Source organism: Scleropages formosus, chromosome 6 (genome assembly GCF_900964775.1).
Source record: "Scleropages formosus chromosome 6, fSclFor1.1, whole genome shotgun sequence".
Taxonomy (NCBI): Eukaryota; Metazoa; Chordata; class Actinopteri; order Osteoglossiformes; family Osteoglossidae; genus Scleropages; species Scleropages formosus.
Window position 1 is genome coordinate 14,948,522 of NC_041811.1, and position 23,118 is coordinate 14,971,639.

At 43.7% G+C, this 23,118-nt stretch overlaps 1 protein-coding gene across 5 annotated transcripts; it reads left to right on the forward strand.

Moving 5' to 3' along the window:
• The first annotated feature begins 8,821 nt into the window (after positions 1-8,821).
• Positions 8,822-15,018, forward strand: pofut3 (protein O-fucosyltransferase 3). 5 transcript variants are annotated; one of them, XM_029252643.1, is made up of 5 exons: positions 8,822-9,224; positions 10,916-11,028; positions 11,273-11,552; positions 13,313-14,148; positions 14,551-15,018. In XM_029252643.1, exons 3-5 carry the CDS (start codon positions 11,378-11,380, stop codon positions 14,773-14,775), a joined length of 1,236 nt encoding a protein of 411 aa, XP_029108476.1. In that variant the 5' UTR covers positions 8,822-9,224; positions 10,916-11,028; positions 11,273-11,377; the 3' UTR covers positions 14,776-15,018. The 5 variants fall into 5 exon arrangements, with proteins under 5 accessions (XP_029108476.1, XP_018600216.1, XP_029108475.1 ...); XM_029252642.1 differs by having other exon boundaries at positions 9,147-9,519; XM_018744700.1 differs by lacking the exon at positions 10,916-11,028.
• The last annotated feature ends 8,100 nt before the right edge of the window (positions 15,019-23,118 follow it).

Sequence of the window (23,118 nt, forward strand, 5' to 3'; positions counted from 1 at the left end):
CCCAAGCCCGAGTTTTTGCCGCGGCGACTGCCAGAGCCGCGCTCCGTTTGGCCCGTCGGTACCCGTCAGCTGCTTCAGGAGTCCCATGAGCCAGCCAGGCCCGATAGAACTCCTTCTTCAGCTTGACGGCATCCCTTACTTCCGGTGTCCACCACCGTGTTCGGGGATTGCCGCCGCGACAGGCACCGGAGACCTTATGGCCGCAGCTCCGAACAGCCGCACCGACAATGGAGGAGCGGAACATAGTCCATTCAGACTCAATGTCCCCCACCTCCCTCGGGACCTGGTTGAAGCTCTGTCGGAGGTGGGAGTTGAAGACCTCTCTGACAGGGGCCTCCGCCAAACGTTCCCAACAGACCCTCACTATGCGTTTGGGCCTGCCAGGTCTGTCCAGCTTTTTCCCCCGCCATCGAATCCAACTCACCACCAGGTGGTGATCAGTTGACAGCTCAGCCCCTCTCTTCACCCGAGTGTCCAAAACATATGGCCGAAGGTCAGAAGAAACGACTACAAAGTCGATCATCGACCTCCGACCTAGGGTGTCCTGGTGCCAAGTGCACTGGTGGACACCCTTATGCATGAACATGGTGTTCGTTATGGATAAACCGCGACTAGCACAGAAATCCAATAACAACTCACCGCTCGGGTTCAGATCAGGGAGGCCGTTCCTCCCAATCACGCCCCTCCAGGTATCACTGTCGCTGCCCACGTGGGCGTTAAAGTCCCCCAGTAGAACGACAGAGTCCCCAGTGGGAGCGCTTTCCAGCACGCCCCCCAGGGACTCTAAAAAGGCCGGGTACTCTACACTGCCGCTAGGCGCATAAGCACAAACGACAGTGAGAGACCGTTCCCTGACCCGAAGGCGTAGGGAGATGACCCTCTCATTCACCGGGGTAGACTCCAACACATGGCGGCTGAACTGGGGGGCTATTAATAAGCCCACACCAGCCCGCCGCCTCTCACCTTGGGCAACGCCAGAATAGTGGAGAGTCCACCCTCGGTCGAGTAGAGTGGTTCCAGAACCCAAGCTGTGAGTGGAAGTGAGCCCGACTATATCTAGACGGTATCTCTCAACTTCCCGCACCAGCTCAGGCTCCTTCCCCGCCAGTGAGGTGACATTCCAAGTCCCAAAAACCAGAGTTGGCGCCCGAGGTTTGGGTCGGCCGGGCACTCGGCCCCGACCACCGCCCAAATCACAACGCACCGGCCCCTTATGGTTTCTCCGGCAGGTGGTGAGCCCACCGAAGAGCGGCTCCACGTTGTGGCTTCGGGCTGAGCCCGGCCAGGCCCCGTGGGCATAGACCTGGCCACCAGGCGCTCGCATGCGAGCCCCCCCCCCAGGCCTGGCTCCAGGGTGGGGCCCCGGTGACCCCATACCGGGCGGGGTAAACGGACGCCTTGATTTTTTTGTCATAAGGGGTTTTTGAACCGCGCTTTGTCTCGTCTGTCATCCAGGACCTGTCTGCCATGGGAGACCCTACCAGGGGCATGTAGCCCCAGACAACATAGCTCCTGGACTCATTCAGGCACTCAAACCCCTCCACCACGATAAGGTGGCGGTTCACGGAGGAGGGGCTTGAACTTTTAGGCTACAAATCTGATTTAATAACCACAACAGTGCTTGTTGGTCTGGTAACAATTGAAAGTGCTCATTTAAAGACTTCAGGATAGAAAGCAGTTCGTTCTTTCACTGAAGTGCTTCTTCACCTCAAGCCTTAATGTCATCAAGGAGACAACACAGGTTTTTTATAGGACCTAGGATGTGCCAATAAACACATTTTGCTCTTTTTTAAGAGAAGACTTCTTCCGTTCAGGTCTGGTTTGACAGTCCAAAATGATGTTCCTGCTGTTTTCTTCATCTGCCAGTTCTGTTCATGTTCATCGATAGCCAGGAGAAACGAATGTTCAGTACAACCTCCAGTAGCTCCAGGGTGTTGTGCTCTCATGTTTTGGCAGGACAGCACAAGAGTTCTTTGGCTAGCACTGATTGATTCTTTACTTGCTTCCATTTTTATGAAGCCTCGTTATGAGTTTGTGTGTTTAACAGCGCACAAATTTTAACACCATCATACAATGTGTGCAAGATCGTAATCTCTCAGGTGAATGGATGGCTGAGCTGACCCTCTGGTACATAACTTTATGACTACACCTTTATCTATGATATCACAGTGGTGAACTGCAATAAAGGGTCATAAGTTCTTTACTGTATTATGGATGGTATTGAGTTTTCCAGTTTCATTCAAACCCTACAGGATGGCTTTATCAATTCAGCCTCTATTTTTCTCACCATATTTAACGAATAGGTCAGTTGCGACGGACTGGCGTCCCGTCCTGGGTGTGTCCCCTCCCCCTCCGGCCTTACGCCCTGTGTTGCCGGGTTGGCTCCGGTTCCCCGCGACCCCGTATGGGACAAGTGCTTCTGAAAACGTCAGTGTCAGCAAAGTAGATCATTGTTTATTTGTGTGGTGGATGGAGCATTCCACAGTAGAAATGGCTGGTGTAATCAGGCTACAGTCTGTGCTAATGAACTTTGTGGGAATCCTTACTGAAGCCAGCCGATTTCTTTTTTTCACTGCAGCAACAACACTTGGATGCACAATCACAGAAACACCCCGGACGGGATGCCGGTCTGCCGTAGAGCACCCCAAGCAGGATTCAAACCCAAGAGTCACCAGAGAGCAGGACCCGGCCAAGCTGCTGTGCCACCACCCCCCTATAATAAATCAGACAGATTTTTTTTTTTTAATATGTACTGCCATTATGAATTGTATATTTATTTATCTATTTATTTATTTATGTATTTGTTTTTTTTTAATATTACATATTTATGTATTTATTTTATTTTTGTTTCCTGGCTTCTGGCTCCTTTACAGCAATAGTTCTTGGTCTTGGTATTTCTGTAGGTTTTTTTGTTTTCATATGAAACTGAGCTTGTAAAAAATTTTTCTTCACAGAGTTATTCATTGAATAAATAGCATGATTTAAATTATTAAATGATTAAATTATGGTTAACCTAATTCATTTGGTGGGATTAGTGGGGGAATTTGTAGTTGAGGGGCAAATCAGGAATAGTTTGGGGAGAAGCTGGTACCATAGTGGTTACAGCTGCTGTTTTTGGACCAAAAGGTTGTGGGTTCCACTCCCACCTCCAGCTATAGTATCTTTGAACAAGGTACTTGTTGAATTATTGTTAAATTGCTCCAGTAAAATTACCCAGCTGTATACAGTAAATGGGTAAATAACTGTAGGTAGCTTAACATTGTAGGTTGCTTTGTCGGAAAGTGTCAGCTAAATAAATAACTAACTTTCATCATTGATCAACTACATATGTAGCTCAGTACAGATTTACCAACGTCTACAACCACTTGTCCTGAGGAGGGTCGTGGTGAGCCGGAGCCGACCCAGCAACACAAGGTGCAAGGACGAAGGGGGAGAGGACACACCCTGGATGGGTCACCAGTCTGCCGCAAGTCGCCGCAAGTCACCCCAAGCAGGGATCGAACCACAGACCCGCCACAGAGAAGGCACTGGCCAAACCCACCACACCTCCGCACCCCGTCTATTTTCACAGAGGGTCTACCAGGACTGGGATCGAGAACAGCTGAACGAAACCTACGTTTTCCATTTCCAGTCTGGGACTCCAGAGGACAGGCCAACTCTCAGACACCTTATTGAGCTTGTCATTTCGTCTTCAAGAACTTGAATAGTCTAAACAGGTCTCTTATGGCTGGACTGAAACAGAAATATCATTTTCTTAATCCCCAGCACAAAAAAAAGATAAACGCTGCCAGACAGTAAACGAGGGTGAGTCATTTTCCCAGTGATTTCCTAAATGTCTGTTCTATTAGCTTTGTTTTCGGCTCTGCTCATTCGTTTAGCGTTAATTATGTTCCTTCGGGTCAGAGCAAAACAATGTAGGTGAACAGTAAAGAAAAAAACCATAATGTGTTTAGTTTGGAGAGATTATTTCATTTCCTCTCTTTGAATATGGCTGCATGTTTTATCCTCAGTCCCAAAGGTTATTGCTGATGCAAAGCAGGATCAGAAAGCAAGGGTCTTCAGATGCTGATGTCAGCCATGGAATGGACGCAGAAATGCAGCCTGTAACATTTCACCAATTTTTAAAAGTGTATTCATGACTATAAAATGCCAGTTTTGCTAAGCATTTGTTCTCTGATTTGAATTCTCTTTTAAGAGTGACTTTACCTTGACGGCATTCTAAAAGAGGCTGCCCAGAGGCCAATCAGTGTATTTAATGGTTACCATGGAAGTGAGAGTGCAGAAGAGAGGTATGACTCATTGTTTTCTCTGCTGAAGAGCTCTCTCAGTGGTGGGAGGGGAAATCTCTTGACAGACAAGCCACCAACTGGACAGCAGCACGAAAAAGGAGGGCAGTTCCACTGTGGTTTGACACGGGTGGCTTTCTGTCTGCGTGTTCCACGGTGAACGGCTATCAGACGCCGCACATTGACAATCACAACGAAGGATCCTGTCTCCTTTTGTTATTTTTGGAACTATTCCCAATTACGAGCATCCCATCAATTAACTGATTAGTTTTACGCAGAGAAGCTTTTGCCGATCTTTTTCACATTTTGATGAATGGGGAGGCCTGGCAGAGCATTTCATCTGAATGATAAATGCCACAGCTCTGTGGGACTGATGAATTGAAGAAACTTGCTTGGAGCAAGATATGAAAACCATTTCTTCATTCTTTTTTTTGAAAGAAGGTCCTTTTGCGATTCAGATTCTTGCAAAATCACACCACAGTATTTTGTGAAAGTAGTAGTCTCTGACTATATTAGAATGGCAGAGATCAGTAAAAAACATAAAAGACACAAGAGATCATGATTTTTACAGTAGATCTTAGGAACATACTCTCTATAAGTTTATGACAAATACTTGCTGCCCCAGGTGTGGTGGTGCAGCAGGTTTGGCCAGGTGCCCCTCTGCGGGGGGTCTGGGGTGTGAGTCCTTCTTGGGGTGCCTTGTGGTGGACTGGCGTCCCGTCCGGGGTGGATGCTTTTCCCTTCCGGTCCTGCACCCTGTGTTGCCGGGTTAGGTGCCGGTTTACCGCAACCCTGCTCGGGACAAGTGGTTTCAGAGCAGTGTGTGCTTGTCCGCAGTGTGGTGCAAACCTTTATTTGTGTATGTAGAGCAGACTTGACCGCCTACTTCTACACAAAAGAATTAAAATATAAAGTTAAGGCGACTCGTGCTTTGCAAAGAAGACATTAAATCATTTCTCACATAAACTAAGGGCAACAGGCAGCATTATGGTTAAGAACCAGACATGTGATGGGAATAGGGTCTCAAAACACATTTATTTCAGGCTGAATTCTTCCCTGATCTCCTATGTGTGCTCAGTAAACATGAACTATGTTATCTGTTAAAAACATTGTGTGCAGCTGCTTGCGTGATGTATACTGGTTCATATGTTGGAATGTGACAAATGACTGTACTTTAGAATCATCTGTCTGCATCCAAGTCTCTCTTCCTGTTGATGTAATGCACTCTTTGTATTGTTCTCTGAGATGTACGTCAGTGTATGCTGTACTCTTGTGCAGATGTACAGTGTGCATTTTTAACACTATGTATTTGTGTAGTGGACAGCTGGTAGTGTAGTGGTTAGAGCTGCTGCTTTTGGACCCAAAGGTCCCAGGTTTGAATCGCATCTCTAGATGTAGTACCCTTGAGTAAGGTGCTTTCCCTAAATTACTCCAGTAACATTACCCAGCTGTATAAATGGGTAAATAATTGTAGGTAGATTAAGACTGTAAATCATTTCGGAGAAAAGTGTCTGCTAAATGAATACATGTAAATGTCATGGAAATGTGAACGGAAGATTCATAGTTTAAGAGATCCCATGAAGTTGTACCTTTTGGTTTCAAGTCCTACAGTATTGCTAGCAACTCTAGTGAACTACATGAGTACCATTAAATTATTCCCTTAGGATAACAATCTGCGAAACACTGAAATAATGAATTACTGGAATGTACGGATCTTGCAGTGTCACAACTGTCATAAATAGACTTTTTATTTTTTTTCTTTTTTTAAACAAGCAGAAATACTTTGAGCTAAAATAAGCAGAAGATTTGTTACTGGGCATTTTACTTGCCATAGCTGAGTAAAGAAACGGCACAGACATTCTCAAACCATTTATTTAAAAGTGCTTGCTAGGCCGAAAAAAGTTTCTCAATTTATTATAATGAGCAAGAATCCAATCCATTTATGCAATTTGAGTGTGTCCACAAAAACTGACATCACTCATAAAGCATGACCAGCTCTCATCATTTATATAAGGCTTTTAGCAATTGGCAACAAAGAATGACCTTCCAGGTTTTGGCTGGGACTTTGTGTTTGTGACCCTTCATCCAATTCATTCACACGTTTTTTTGTTAGGGAGATTTTAGGAACTTTCCTAATGTCAGTAAAATTCCAAGCACGCCTCCACCTGTGACAGGTCATGGACCAAACACTGAGAAGCTGTCACTCTCCTTTCAGGCAAAGTCAGTAAGGGCAGCTGAAAACGAGACATAAATGTCCATCTGTGACTCGAGATGTGGCATTTGACATACCAGTACCTGTATTTACTCATATAAAAAGAACATTTCAGTAGATGGGTGAGTCTGCTCTGTCTGTTTTATTGCTTGGCTATTTTCGTTGGAGACAGGCCTGCAATAAAATTACAAAACATATGTGAAGCAATAGCTTATTTTTGTTATGATATTTAATGTATTATCATATCATCATTGAGCAAGCAATATGCATGATTCTACTGTACTGTATCAGTGTGTTTGATCGTGCTTGTGAGCACTAGGTTTGCTTTTAGTGTTTTTGTACTAATTCAAAAGATGAGATGTCCATGTTCATTTTGCAAGTTGATTAATGATAACTTCAGATAATCTTCTCCAGGTCTTTTTTAATGAAAGTTAAAGCACCGTACAATATCCTTCTGAATAAATTGCCTGGACTGTGTGATTATTAAAATAATTAAAGTTTTAGTGAGCTCTTTATACTAGTGCAGCTAGTGGGGAAAACAATCATTGAAATGAGGAGTTCTCATTGGACCATGTCTAATGGAATTGGGAACTTCTACTCCTGAAGAATTTGACTTTCACTGTTTCACTGTGCAGAGTTCATGGTCCTGGAATGGCATCCATCTACCTATTGATGCACATTATTGGAGACATCTTTGTATTTACAGTTATATTAGCTTATGTATTGTCAGACCTGAAATAACCGGAAGCTTAGCTGTTTTGGTCACCGAGTTTTTGTCAGAGGTGCTAATAATAAGAAGAAAAACTGGCCTTCTTTAAAGTTCTCTAGCACCCTCTTATAGTCTATAGTAGCAAGATCTATCCCATACACCTCAATGTAACATACACTAAAGATACCACTGCACCTCAGACACGTCTTTGGATCATGGGAGGAAACCCACACGAACACGGGGAGAACGTGCAAACCCATGCCCAAATGTTGCGACTCTCCAAGTCACCTTGTTTGGTGAGTGTGAATTCATCTGCACTGTTTCCAATGATTTTTATTTGGAACCGTTTTGTTTTTTGCATTAAAGATTGCACTAACGCATCAGCACTGAGCATCATATGTATGTATGTTTCGTTTGTGAGAATTTCTTAAGTGCACAGTATGTAATAGCTATGAAAGGGCTGAACAAGCACATGTAGACACCCATACGGTATTACAGAGCAACGAAAGAAGGGGAACTGGCTTGTCATGTCGTGTTATCACAACCAGTGTTAACTACTGAAGTACACTTACCTAGATGGGTAAAGCAGTAATGCTCAAGTAAATGCAACACACATCTTTGCCAGCTTAAGACATTTGCCATAAGGCTTTTCAAAAATTATTTTACAGGCTTCACTGCTACCTTGGCTGGATCGATGTTTTAATTTCTCAGGGTCACTGCATGCATCTCTTCAGACAACAGTGAGTTACAGTCTGTCCATTTACGTTTGTATTTACTTATTTAGCAGATGCTTTTCTCCAAAGCGACTTCCAATGAACTCTATGAAGTGTTATCAGCCCACACACCTTATTCACTGTGGCAACTTACACTGCTAGATACACTACTTACAAGGGGTCACTCATCCATACATCAGTGGAACACACTCGCTCTGTGTCACTCACACACTAATTCACAAGTCAGACTGACACCAAAAATACGCATTGTTTCATGTATGATGCGCATGATCCAGCTGCTAAAGTCTGGGATCCTGGATCAGCGCAGCCTTGGCTATTACAGTATTATAGTTTGTACACAGCAGTGCGCCGCAGTCCTCCACACCAGTGGTGGCGCTCTTTCACACAACCGCCACAGGGGGAACGTAGACGCTTCGTTAACAACTGTCCTGTCAGCCAAGTCCACGAGACTACAATATGTACATCATGTTTCAGCTTTTTACGAAATTTGTTCAGTGTGGAAGTTGTACATTTTCCGCAGTCCCTGCGCGTTCTGTCACTGTTGCCGCGAACGAGACATAAGAAGGGGTGTTTTTCACGGATTGGTCACTTTTTGGCTTCTCATTGGACGTGATCAGTCCGAGGAGGGGCGTGCTTTAAGACTCGGTCAGCTTTCCCGACTTCTCATTGGTCCTGATCAGTACGAAAAGGGGCGTGCTTTGTCAGCTTTCCTGGGTTCTCATTGGACTTCCCCAACTGGAAAAGAGCGCGTTTTTAGACTCGGTCAACTTTCCTGGACTCTCATTGGATTTGACCAAGACGAGAGGGGCGTGTTTTAAGTTTTGGTTACATTTTTTGCCTCCTCATTGGGTATCTGAGCAGCATTGTACTTCTTTGTAATTGTACCTCATGTGTTCCAACCTGGAAGTCATTATCCCGATGCTTATTCCGGTTTGTGTTGCGATTCGAAATGCGCAGCTGCTCGACTTTTTGCGTCTCAGTATGAAGGAGAACCGTTGCGTTGCAACGGGAAGTGTTTTTCTTTGCAGCTGGGATGGAAGAAGAAGCGCAGGGCAGCAGTGTTTCCTACACTGACGACCCGCTGCCATAGTACCATAGTTGACATGTATTTGGTGCAGCGAGCGGGGAAAAACTAAGCTGACGTGACGAGAAGCGCGAGTTGTTGTCGCGCTGCCTGCGTCTGTGAAAAGTTACTTTCTAGCGAGATGGCGCGACGGTCTACGAAGACGCTCGTGTTCTGTCTGTGCATTTCAGCATCATTTTTTCTTATCATTACCTTCAAGGTACAACGGCTTTCACTTATGTTGGCGTTCACGGCGTATCTGCATGGCGACAGGGGGTCAGCGCCCCTCGGAAGCCTCCAAATGAAAGAAACAATAAACGGATGGGTGGCGCAGCGGGTAGCGCTGGTGCCACGCAGCACTTCTTGGGTTGTGCATCTGGTTTTGTTCTGTGTGGACTTTGTTTGTACGTTATCCCCTTGTTCAGGTGGGTTCCTCCCAAAAACGTGCTCCAGGTGAAGTGCCCGGGGACTAAACCTGCCCCCAGTGTGTGTTACACGGATTCGAGTCGAGCGCGGTGTGTGTCCGCTACTGCAGTTCACCTTGACAGGTGTCCGCTAAATACACACATTGGACATCTTTGTATAAGAAACGAGCCCGATACATGAATAAAAGTAAAGTGAGCATGTTGTATATGAGCTTAATATTGTAAGTTGTTTTGGGGAAAAAGTATCAGCTAGTTGGGATGAGGATCAGCACCTCAATCAAAAGTCTGAGTCCGTGGTTCTCTCACAGAAAAGGATGGCATGCCCCCTCCCGGTAAGGGGAGAGAATTTGCCCCAGGTGGAGGAGTTTAAGTATCTTGGGGTCTTGTTCACGAGCAAGGGGAGAAGGGGACGTGAGATTGGCTGCAGACCGGGAGCAGCGGCAGCAGTAATGCGGTCGCTGTACTGGACTGTAGTGGTGAAGGGGGGGCTGAGCCATAAGGTGAAGCTCTCCATTTACCGGTCGATCTATGTCCCTACCCTCCCCTATAGTCATCAACTCTGGGTGATGACCGAAAGAATAAGATCACGGATACAAGCGGCCGAAATGAGTTTTCTCCGCAGGGTACTGGGACTCGCTCTCCGTGACAGGGTGAGGAGTTCGGACATCCGGGAGGAACTCGGAGTAGAGCCGCTACTCCTTCACATTGAGAGGAACCAGTTGAGGTGGTTCCGGCATCTGATAAGGATGCCCCCTGGGTGCCTCCCTTTCGAGGTATACCAGGCACGGCCAACCGGGACGAGGCCCCGAGGTCGGCCCAGGACCCGCTGGAGGGGTTATATCTCTCAGTTGGCCTGGGAGCGGTTGGGGATCCCAGGGTTGAGCTGGAGAAAATTGCGAGGGACAGGGACGTCTGGGCTTCTCTGCTCTCCTTGTTGCCATCGCAACCCTAGAAGGACTAAGCAGCCTAGAAAATGGATGGATGGCGTGTCAGCTAAGTGAATATATGTAGTCTATAGCGGAGAGGAAAGGCCATTTGGGCAACAGCTGGTAATGAAGTGATTACAGCTGTTGCCTTTGGACCTAAAGGTCACAGGTTTGAATCCTACCTCTGGCTGTAGTACCTTTGAGCAAGGTACTTACCCTAAATTGCTCCAGTAAAGTACCCAGCTGTATAAATGGGTAAATAAGTGTAAGTAGCTTAATGTTGTGAGACACTTTAGAGAAAAGCATCAGCTAAATGAATGAACATTAATATTTTCTCTTTAAACAAAGTCCATTTCACGATGGAAGTTGGTAGAGTGGCCTGTTTTACAGTCGAAATCATAGAAATTTACCACCTTTATATAACAATTGTCATCTGGGTGTATTAAATTCATTTTAAAATGTTAACACCTTTTTCAGATGTTTAATATCCACCATACAGTTCAGTGTGTGTTATAGCATGCTCACGATTCCATGTACTAATGTGTATTTCTCGATTTCAGGCTCACGCTGCATTAGATTTCCTCTCCATCCTCCTTTATGTCGCTTGATCTACCTGGGCTTTATCTGATTTTTTCGGGGATGTAACCGCAGTCCCTCGTCCCTCTTTCTTCTGGTATTTCCTTACCTTTCCAATCTATCCTTTCTACCAGCTGCCTCAGTTCCATGTTTTTATGGCTCGATTCCTATTTGTGTGACACTTTGTTCCTTAGCTGTGAATGTTTCTTGTGTGCAGTTTTTGAACGTTAGCCTTAGAATTGTCACAATTTCTTGCTTATCCCTTTGAAGCATACGAGGTCGAAGTTTTGTCCTTTTCAAATGATGCATATTGTGACCCTGTCGGTGTGTGCAATGCTCAGGTCGTTGGGGAATTGGGCCACTTTGAGAGGCAGCAGCTCAACCTTCATCTGACGGAAGGTCTGTATCGCGGACACAAAGAGACACTTCGGGACACGATCCCCGTGATGGACACTGCGGGAACAGGTGCTCCTGGCGGAGGCTCCTACCCAGTCATCGTGTGGTGGTCTCCACTGACGGGAGAGACGGGGCGCTTGGGGGATTGTGGAAGAAACAGGTGCTTCTTCACCATCAACAGGACTTACTATCACCACCCATCCACAAAGGCCTTTCTCTTTTATGGTGAGTAGCGGCATGTGGTGCAAAGTAATGGAGTAAGTTTCAGAATTCATTGATATGGTAATGTGACATTAATGTTTTTGCATCAAGTACCACATTATCATATGTGGTAGCATAAACAGCATTTCATTTAAAGAATATTCATACATATTTATATCAGTGTTTTTCTGACCAATTCATGAGATGCATGTAGGGGGGGAAAAAGTGCAGTATAAAAATTGCACCATGTAGCCTTTTGTATGAATCATGCAATCTTTATAGATTTATGCATAATTATATTTTCAGATTTTATTCTCATAAGTTTGGTGCGGCTAATATTAACCGCAGGTAATTTTTTTTTATGTCAAGTTATAGAAACCAAACGTCTCTTTTTCATACTGTCTTTTGAGTCTTCCATTGTTTATCGTATGGCACTTGAACCGCAATTAAGCAGAGATGTTTCTCTGAAATGTAATTTTAAGTATGTGAAAGAATCGCACAAGAATTAGCTGGCAGCATTTAAAAAAATAATTACACCCTTTGACTGTGAGAGATTTGGCAATTAAAACATTATATAAAGTTGATCTTTTTTGCTTGATTTTCATTTTTATACAGATAATACCAGCAGCACCAAAGTATGTTCTCTCTTTCCTGTACTCAGATTTTTTAAATATTTCAAGAAATTCTTGAATGTATTTTGTGCCTTTGGGTTTCTGCAAACCCTCTGAGTCATGCAGCCGCCCTCCGTTTATTTATAGATTGTCAAAGGCCTAATAAATATCAAAATGTCCAATAATAATAGTAGTTGTTGAGATTAAATTTCAATTGGCATTTTACGTGGACCACCACTGGAATCTGCCAGTGCAGTTCCACAGACCACCAGTGGAGGGCGCTCACGTCCCGTGTGCGTATTTATCTCGGCTCGCCGCTTTTAATGCTTCTTACATTCACGAAGGAGTCAGCCGGGGGGTGGGGTGGGATGCGGTGGGGCATTCTGGTTAGGGGAAGGTTATGGGTTTAAGTACCTACTCTTCTACATCTAGTATCCTTGAAAAGGGTGCCTAACAGGAATTAGTCCAGTAAAAAAAAATACCCACAACAAAGGCAGTTTCTAGCAAGTACACTGATTGGCTTTCTGACCTGGCACATTTAATTTTTTTTTGGCGCTTACATTAATATATTTTGAAAAAAAAAAAACATTTTATTATATCAAGCCACAGACCCACAGACAGAAGGTCAGCCTTAATTAGATGTACCTGGGTTCTGGCTTTGAAGTAGGTGCATTTACTGATTAACTGCTCCGTAGAGGGAATTGTTGAGTGCTCTCTGCTTTAGGAGGGTGGTGCTGCAGCAGGAAGCACAAAAGACTGCTCCTTCCCCCCCTGGGGCTAATGGGAGTGATACCGTCGCAATAATTTAATTTATAGGTTTTTTTGCGGCTCACTTGCTTCGTGAGCTGACATTCCTTGGACTGCATTAACACGCTAAGAAACATTATGAAGTGCTAAAACTAGTAGTTTTGTATTATTTCAGAAATGTCGCTTTGTACCATTGTTGGTACCTAGTGCACAGCAAGATTCATAAAAGCTTTGCTTAAGGGTACAACAGCCATGTTTTCAGCTTCAGCAAACTCGTTTCCCTTATACAGTGTGATATTCAAATATCAATCCTGTGCACAAGGGATGCTGATGAACCAGATTATAAAAGGTTTATTTTTATAAGAAGTAAAGAAATGCAGTATGTTTTCTTAGTTTTTTCATGTCTTTTTTGTTGCATGAAATTAGGCACTGACTTTAATGTAGAAAGCCTTCCGCTTCCTAGAAGGGCACATCACCACTGGGCCTTGTTCCATGAAGAGTCACCTAAAAACAACTACAAGCTTTTCCACAAGCCTGTCATCACTCTCTTCAACCACACAGCCACCTTCAGCCACTTCTCCCATCTACCCCTGACCACTCAGTACCTTGAGAGCCTGGATGTGCTCAGATCCCATGCCTACTTTGTTCCTTTGTCCAAGAAGAACCTTCTGCGGAAGTCCCTGGCTCCTGTTGTGTACGTACAGTCAGACTGCGATCCCCCCTCTGATCGAGACACCTTTGTGCGCCAACTGATGACCCACATCCAGGTGGACTCCTATGGAGAGTGCTTGCACAACAAGGATCTGCCACCCCATCTGAAGGATTTCACTGCCATGGATGAACAGGGCTTCTACAGGATCCTGGCCCAGTACAAGTTCATCCTGGCCTTCGAGAATGCTGTTTGTGATGACTACATTACAGAGAAGCTGTGGAGGCCCCTCAAACTTGGGGTGGTTCCTGTGTATTATGGAGCTCCTAACATTCACAGGTGGCTCCCGAGCAACGGGAGCGCAATAGTTGTTCGGCCCAAGGAATCTCCAGAGAAACTGGCAGAATACCTGAAGAGGCTGGATGAAAACGACCAGGAGTATGAAACCTATTTGGAATGGAAGGAGAAGCGTGAAATCTCAAACCAAAACTTGTTGGCTGAGATGACGGGCCGGAAATGGGGCGTCCAAGATATTACAAAAGACAGTCACGTCGATGTTTTTGAGTGCATGGTGTGCAAGAGGATATGGGAGAATATTAATAGACTAAAAGAGGTAACATTCTTCGTAACGCTACTGTTGCATAAAGTCTCAAATGATACATTTCATTTAATGTATTTTGATAAGAAAATTAAAACCAGAAGGTTAATGTTAGAGATGCATTTAAAAAGTTACAGCAATTTGTGGACCAGATGAAGCCATTAACAATAGGTGTGCAGTAAATTGTTGCTGACAGTGTTAAATCCAAAAAATAGGTCAATATGAGGTGGTGTCTTTAAGAACTTGTAAATGTTTGCCTTTTTCTTTAGCTTTATTATCCAGTTTTAGGCCACTGACTTTCTTCTTTTCTTGGTGGTAACATCTCAGACTAAAAGTGAAATACTAATACACACCAGTAAAGACATCCATTGAAAAAGGCAGCTTTTGTGCTGAGTCAGTTTTGTCTTCTTTCAACAGGGCCTAACACCTAGAACATGGCAGGCAGATGCAAATCACCTGAAATGCCCACCCCCAACAACCTTTGACTTTGCTCTAGGTCCTACCAGCTGGACGTCTCAGCGTGGAATATGGAGGCCCAGTTACGAACAGTCCAAGAAAGAGGCTAAAGCCCTGCACATTTTAGCTCAGAGGAATAAGAACTTTTCAGTGGAAGAATTTTGGAAACAGGTGTTCAGTGACTGAAAGAGACCATGAAATGGAAAACTGAATTATCCCTTTTATAAAACAGGAGCTCTGTTGATCAGCCTGCATTTTAACCATTTCTGGTTCTGTCAGCAGTAGTGTAGCAGTAGCGCAATATACAGACCTGGAATACTCATGTTTTGACCATGGTGTATCAGAATCAGACTTACGACTCATATATGCCATAATACTCTGCATCTCCTGAAATTTTGTTACTAAAAAGTGCCTTGGTCTTTTGTCAATAAAACCCTTTGTAAAGAGTTAACGCACATTGGAGCTTTTACATTTATTCCCATAATGCAGTGCACCTCCAGTTTGTCAAAACAAATACAGGCTTCGATACTGCAGAAAATTTCTAATAGAATATTTGTACAGAATGTTTATATTTTACATGGATGTCAACATGAAGGGTCCATAATGTTATGCTAACATAATGTTGTCCAGTGCTGGGTCGGGGTGGACTGACCAGTGCATAACCATGATTTTCAAAGTAGTCGTGCGTGTGAATATGACTTTTAGGGTGCATAAATTATTATTTTACCTCAATACATAGTGCATTCAACAGTAAAATGTCCACTGGAACTGAACAAGTAGTTAACAAGAAGGAGATCCTTTGATCGTTCAGGCACTGAGGGTAGAGGTGGTTCGGACGCACAGGAAGCTGAAGCCACCAAGGTTGTTCCTTCGGGGCCAGGAAAGTTTGGTACGATTTCACTGTGTTCGGTTTCCTTTTACCATTATCTCAGCTCAAATGTAACTATCATCGATGCTGTTTTAAAATGTTCACGCTGTGGAAAAAGTAATTGTACTATATAAATTCAGATTTGCAGTGTTTTTTTTTTTTTAGCCAGTACTGCGTGTTTTTGTCAAACAAAACGCAGGAAGTAATTTTTTTTTGTGCTGTGCCATTTTTAAGCTTCAATTATTTTTGAAACTTCCAAGTTGACCATATTAATAGCTCATAACGTCAGTTTCACTGTAAAGGACCGCATCAGTGAAATTTAAGACAGCAATAGAAAGTGTTTTGTTTTTTTTTTTTTTTCTTTTTTAATCAAAATCGTAGAGAGGAATACTGTGTTTACTGCAGTTTACATAGAAATTATGCGGAAACTGTTGGAAGCCATGTTTTCCTGCCACTTTTCATTCCAAAAACAGTGTTTGCTGATCTTTCTTTGGTGAATTTTGCTCATTATTATCCTTTGTGTAGAAGTGTCTTCTATGGTATCCGTTGCAGTGTCCCCAGACCATGAGTCTGGACGTGACTTTTCCTCAGCTCCTGCGTTTAATTTATTTTCCTTTGAGTACGTTTTATAATCTTGCTGCCCTTGAAGTGAGACCTAGCTGTAATTTTTTAGAAGTGGTCTCTTAAGGTCACTTAATATGGCATTGCGGGAACAAAGATAAAAATGGCGGATTTCCATGTTTTAGAATGGCCAGGTCAAGAGTCCTTACCTCAGTCCCCTAGAAATGTGGTGCCATGATGTGGAGTAGGCTGCTCAAGCAGAAAATCACAGAAAATAACAGGTTTATGTAAAGGAATGGGCCAAAATACCCCCTAACTGTTGCACAGGTCAGTGTGTTTGAGTGAGGTTATTGCCAATAACAGAGGTCCTCCAAATTTTTAAACCATTTGTTTAACAAAGATACAGAATATAAAATGTGCGTTGACTGCATTTCTTTACTATTATGACTTAGACAAAGATTAGATCACAGTTTATGAGCCATTTCTGCAGAAATACAGATAATTCCAAAGAGTTTGCAAGCTGTACCTTGGAAAAATCAGCTAGGGATCAAAGAAATGACACTAAGATGGTTTGAGTCCCACCTATCTGACAGATCCTATCAAATGGTCTGGATGGGCTCCCATTCTTCCCCTCCGCCTCTCTCAACTGGTGTCCTGCAGGGCTCGGTACTAGGTCCTCCTCTCTTCTCGATCTACACCTCTTCCTTCGGCCCGGTCATAGCCTGCCATGGTTTCAAATACCGCTGCTATGCTGATGATACCCAGCTCTTCCTCTCCTTTCCACCTGGAGCATCAGAGATTTCCTACAACTCACTCTTTCCAAAAACAGAGATTCTTTACCTTCCAGCTGGCCTGTCTTCCTGTCATGATCTCTCGATCAAACTGGACAACTCACTCATTTTACCTTCTTCCTCGGCTAAGAGTCTGGGAGTGATGATTGACTCAACTCTATCTTTCTCTCGGCACATCGAAGCCGCAACACGGACCTGCAGATACATCCTGCGTAACATCAGCAGGATCCATCCTTTCCTCGCAACAGACTCTGCCCAACTACTCGCCTAGGCCATGGTGACATCCCGTCTGGACTACTGCAACTCTCTCATCTGGCCTTCCTGCTACTGCCATCAAACCTCTACAGCTGCTGCACAAGTTGTTTGACTTGCCAAAACATTCCCATGTATCTTCTCTACTTGTTTCTCTGCACTGACTTCCTATAGCTGCCCGGATCAAATTTAAGACCCTGGTTATTGCCTACAAATGCATCAATAGAACTGCTCCCAGCTATTTACAAGACTTGATCATTTGCTACATGCCAACCAGACTGCTATGTTCTTCTACATCTGCCCGCTTGGTGGTCCCATGCACGAAAAGTAAAGCACAGAGGTTCACGGTTCTGGCTCCGTTGTGGTGGAACGACCTCCCCCTCTCGCTCAGAACTGCTGAAACTCTGTCCACATTTAAAAAGGGTCTGAAAACTCACCTCTTCCAGACTTATTTGAACACATGACTCACTTTGCCCATGATCTATTAAGTTCATGTAAGGTGTAAATGTTCTTGCAGTATAACTTTAAGATCATGCCTGGATAAACCTTTATGCAGATACTCCTGTAATGTAATGTAAATGTTTATATGTATCTCCCAAAAAAAATTACTAGGAGGTGATCAGGAGCCATGGATATTCTAATAAAGTTTTATGCAGCTGCTTGTGTAATGAAAATTGACTCATATGATGGAAAGAAACTAACTGTACTTAAGAATCGCACATCTGCAATTATGTCTCTCTTCTAATGTAATGCACACATTGTATTTTCTAGGAGATGTACATTGTTTTGGAGAAAGTTGCTGCTAAATGAATACATGTAAATGTAAAAAATTTGAGTTGTAAAACTCAGTACAATAAAATAAGTTATTTACATATAGTTCTACCAGTAACCTTTGTGGTTCAAGGCTAGAGCTGTAACAGCTACTTTAATTTGAAATGTACAAAAGAGAGAAATAGTTGTCTATTACACATGAGTTTTATTATGATGCTAAACCAACTTTTAAAAATGTTAGGTATCATTTTGCAGTGTTTTAAGTTGATCTCCACAGTATGATATTTATGATCCTATATCTATTATTACCATTCTGGGACTTAATTTTGGTTGTCAGAAAGGTCCTTGGTTTCCTTATATTTTCTTCTGAGGGCAGTTGTGTTGTCTTTTGGGATTCCAGGTGTGTATGTTATTTAAATCATAAAAAGTAAGTGTTATAAGGGGAATGTTTGAGTCATAAGGGCACTCAAATATATTAATTGAATGATACTGTGGTGATAAGTATGAACTCTCTAAAGGTGGAAACCCTTTTTACTTGAAGTAGTTAAAAATCAAATGTCTCTCTTTTTCCCATTTTCAGTCATATGGCTTTTAATATTGTTTTGATGAAAATGTAAATACAGTTGAATATCCTTATATGACTTGTTTGCTGTTAGTCATTAGCCACTAGAGAGAGCTGTGAGACTGAATAGTATTTCTGAAACATTCTGGCTAACCCAAGTTATATACTAAATTTAAAATTTTAGATATTCCTGAGGACAGGGAATGTCTTCTGAGAAGCAGAAATCCAGAGTCTTTAAAAATTTAAGTCTCAGAGTGAGTGAATGGGTTTCCACTCTCTGAAGTTATTACTGGCTACATAAATGTTATGCAGCCCCTCAACCTTGCACTCAGTGCTTCTGGGATTGCCTGTGGTTCACCGCAACCGTGCTTAGGACAAGTGTTTATTGAAATTGGATGGATGGATGAATGATAGAGAGACTGTATGAAATTCTGCTGCAGTTACAGTGGTGCTTGAAAGTTAGTGAACTCTTTAGAATTTTTTTTCTTTCCGCATAAATATGACCTAAAGCATGATCAGATTTTCACACAAGTCCTAAAACTAGATAAACTAATTGAACAAATGAGAAAAAAGCATTATGTTTGTTCATTTATTTGTTTTGTAAAATGATTCAATGTTACATATCTATGTGTGGCAAAAGTATGTGAACCTCTAAGATTATCAATTTAATTATCACTGATTTAATTATCAAATCAGTGTTTTAATCAATAGGATGAAAATCAAGTATGAGCGGGGGAGGCCCTGCATTATTTCAAGAACAGAAATCTGGGGCTTCGCTATCAAATCTTCACAACACAGGTTTGTGAAAGTGTGTCAAGGCTCGAACAAAGGAGATTTCTGGGAACCTCAGAAAAAGAGTTGTTGATGCTCACCAGGCTGGAAAAGGTTACAGAACCATTTATAAAGAATTTGGACTCCACCAGTCTGCTGTCAGGAACATTGCGCACACCATTGTTACCCTCCTCAGGAGTGGTAAACCAACAAATACGCCACCAAGAACAAGGCGTGTAATAGTCCGGGAGGTCACAAAGAAAACCAGCGTCTAAGGAACTCATAGCCTCTCTTGCATTGTCTCATGTCAGTATTCATGAGTCCACCATGAGGAGAACACTGAACAACAACAATGGTGTGTATGGCAGGGTTGCATGGAGAAAGCCATTACTCTCCAAAAAGAACATTGCTGGCTGCCTGTGGTTTGCTAAAGATTACATGGATAAACCAGAAGGCTATTGCAAGAACGTTCTGTGGATGGATGAGACTAAAATACAACTTTTTGACCTGAGTGAGAAGTGTTGTGTTCGGTGAAAGGCAAACACTGCATTCCAGCACAAGAACCTTCTCCCATTTGTGAAACATGGTGGTAGCAGTATCATGGTTTGGGCCTGCTTTGCTGCCTCTCGACCAAGATGCTATGAATTCTGAATTGTACCAACAAATTCAACAGGAAAATGTCAGGGTATCTGCCCGTGAACTGAAACTTAAGAGAAAGTGGGTCATGTAGCAAGACAATGACCCTAAACGAACAAGTGGTTCTATCAAAGAATGCTTAAAGCAGAAGAAAGTTAATGTTTTTGAATGCCTGAGTCAAAGACCTGACCTTAATCCTATAGAAATGTTGTAGAAGGACCTGAAGCGAGCAATTCATGTTAGGAAACCCACCATCATCCCTGAGTTGGGTTCTACATAATACTTATGTTGGTACTCTGTAGTTGTGTTGGATAGTTGGAGAAGGTAGTTAAGCTTCTTGGTCTCAAGTCATGGAGATATATGTTGGCAATGCTGGATGATGTTCTCTGTGGCGTCATGTTTTTGCTGATTGCACTGGGAATTTGTGTAAAGCCATTGCAATGTACACATGGGGTATAACATCTTGTCCTGTGTATTTTGAATGTCTTGTCTAGTTAAGCTAGTGACTGCTGTGAAAAGAGCAGCTGGCAAAAGGTGAAAGACCATGTGACAGCATGGAAAGACAGCTGACAGGAGGGAACAGACCCCATCTGGGGCTGCTGTGGTAATTAAAAATACAGTGACCAGCTTGTCAAGCTCTGTTTGGTAAAGAGAAGTCCTGGATGCGAAAGGTGGAAAAGCAGAAGCTGGATGGTTATCTGCGCAAGGTGTACTCTGGTGAAGAGCATGATGGTGGACTTGAGTGCTGGTGGACATCTCCCCTGTAGGGGAGATAGAGTGGGAAATGGATGTATGCCCCTCGAGGTGGGGAGAGGTGCAAGATGTAGTGCGGTGGGCAAGGGCCTCCTCGGCACTTGGTCCAAATGGGGTACCATACCGGGTGTTTAAATGTGCACCAGAGGTACTGAAATTTTTCCGGTGGTTGATGGCTGTTGTGTGGAAGAAAGGGGTCATTCCCAAGTCGTGGCGGAGAGTGGGAGGAATTTCTCTTCCTAAGGAGAAGGATGCTGATGGGGTAGACAAGTTTAAGCCTATTAGCCTTCTCAATGTTAAAGGGAAAAATTTCTTTAGTGTCATGGCAAGAAGGTTGCTGGTGTACTTGAAGGCTAACAGGTTGATTGATACCTCCGCACAGAAGGCAGGGCTTTCAGGATGCTCGGGGTGCTTGGAGCACACCAGTATGATTTGGTATCAGATTCAGACTGTCAGGGAGGAGAAAAGAGATCTCCATGTCGTATTCTTGGACTTAGCAAATGCTTATGGGTCGGTTCCGAACAATTTGCTGTGAGAGGTGTTCAGGTTTTTTAAGGTCCCTGGAAGTGTTCCAAGGCTGGTGAAAGCCTACTTTTCAGATGTTCAGTTTTGTTTCAGTACAGAAAGCTGTACAGCGTCTTGGCATTGGTTGGAGGTTGGAATCATGGCTGGATGTACAATTTTACCATTGACTTTCATAATGGCAATGGAAGTTGTTATAAGGGCTTCCAAATGTGTTGTTGGCGGTGAGAGGCTGGAATGCGCCTACCCCCATTACAGCATTTATGGATTATATGATGACAGTTACGGCTATGGATTCTTGTACTCATTTTTTCTCTAAGCTCAACGATAACTTGAAATGGGCTAAGTTGAAGGTTAAACTGAGTAAATCGAGGAGTCTCTTGATCTTTGGTGGGAAGGTGGTGCAGGAGAAGTTCGGTATTGATGAGGAAGCAATTCCATCTATTCTGGAGAAGCCAGTTAAAAGCCTGAGTAGGTGGTATAGCTCCGTGTTAAGTTATAAGGATCAGGCTGTTGCTCTAAGGGAGGTGGTTGTGGAAGGCATAAAGAGCACTGATGTTTCCCTCCTCCCTGGGGAATTAAAGTTATGGTGTCTGCAGTTCATGCTGTTGCCACATATTAAGTGGCCACTTCTGTCCGGGAGGTTGAGAAGCTTGAACAGGTTATTAGTATGGCAGTAAGAAAGTGGCTGAGAGTGCCATGCTGTTTTACTGTAGCGTTACAATGTGTGGTAAGGGCATGTTGGAGCTGCCGGTAACAAGTTTGGAGAAGTACAAATGTGCAAAGGTGGGTTTGGAGCTGACTCTAGCAGAGTCAAAAGACAAGATTGTGAAAAAGGTGGTGCCACCAGTGAGGACAGGTAGGGGGCGGAACCCTAAAGATGCGGTCTAAAGCACAAAAGGGATGCTGGTGCTGTTGGACACATGCAGAGGGGGAAGGCAGGGTTTGGCTCTGGCCATTTGTGGAGTGCTGCCTCGGAAGCAGACAAATGATGGCTGGTTGTTGAGCAGGTCCGGGGGCAGGAAGAGGAGGTGAGGCGTGCAAAGGTGGTCGCATTAGTTAAGCAGGGTTAGTAGATGAACTGGGAAGGCTTGGAGAAGGGGAAGTTACGCTGGCAAGATGTGTGAGCAATAGAGATGAGTCACCTTAAGTTTATAGCTGGAGTGACTTATGACATGCTGCCAACACCACAGAATGTTAAGCAATGGATAGGTGGCGATGGTTCTTGTAGGTTGTGTAGCGATATGGTGATACTGAGGCACATTTTGTTAGGGTGTAATGTTAGTTTGGGGCAGGGGCACTATACTTGGCACCATAATCAAGTTCTTAGATGTTTAGCAGGCAGTTTTGAGAGAAAGATACAAATGAATTCTTTGCCTGTGTGCAGTATAGCTAAAACTGGTTTTGTGCAGGCAGGAGAGAGTAGCACTATGCAAGGGCAGATGCGCCCTGGTAGGTGGGGTAACACACGGGACTGGAAGCTGCTGGCTGATGTGGGCAAACAGTTGAGACTGTGGATGGTGGACTCATGTGAGACCAGTAGAGGTAGGTGTTGGGGTTTGTGGCTAAATCAGCTATGTCATTGTTGGGGGAATTTATTATTAGAGGCTGCTCATTAAGGGTGGCGGTGAAGGAGCTGTCTGAGACAGCTGAGAAGGCAAGTCAGTGGTTAATGGTTGAGAAGAAAGAGTAGTTGAGGTTACAGGTTGTAGGGAGGTGTGTAGTGATGGAAAATTAGTGGCAGGTGGCTAGTAATGGGAGACAGCTGGTGGTAATTAAAGAGATGTGGCCTTGTTAATTAGGGTAGTTTAAGTTTGTGGAGTGGTGCATTTGCAGTTTCCGCTGACGGGTATGGAGGTAATCCATGATTTGAGTTTGTGAAGGTGGTGCGGTTTAAAGGTATGTATGGCCTTATGGTTTAAGTAGTTGTTGAGTTTGTGGAGTAGTAGCATTTGTTGAGGGTGAAGGCTATCTAATGTGTGTGGAGTGGGATAGGTTGGGATGCCAGATTACACTGTTGAGCTTTCTGGTGGTGTCATGGG

What these genes read in the sequence shown, in the direction of transcription:
- pofut3 (XM_018744700.1), top strand. Translation starts at nt 9,147, where the DNA reads ATGGCGCGACGGTCTACGAAGACGCTCGTGTTCTGTCTGTGCATTTCA. An exon ending in AAAGGCCTTTCTCTTTTATG is followed by an intron (nt 11,553 to 13,312) that starts GTGAGTAGCGGC and finishes GCATGAAATTAG; the next exon opens with GCACTGACTTTAATGTAGAA. An exon ending in ATATTAATAGACTAAAAGAG is followed by an intron (nt 14,149 to 14,550) that starts GTAACATTCTTC and finishes TTCTTTCAACAG; the next exon opens with GGCCTAACACCTAGAACATG.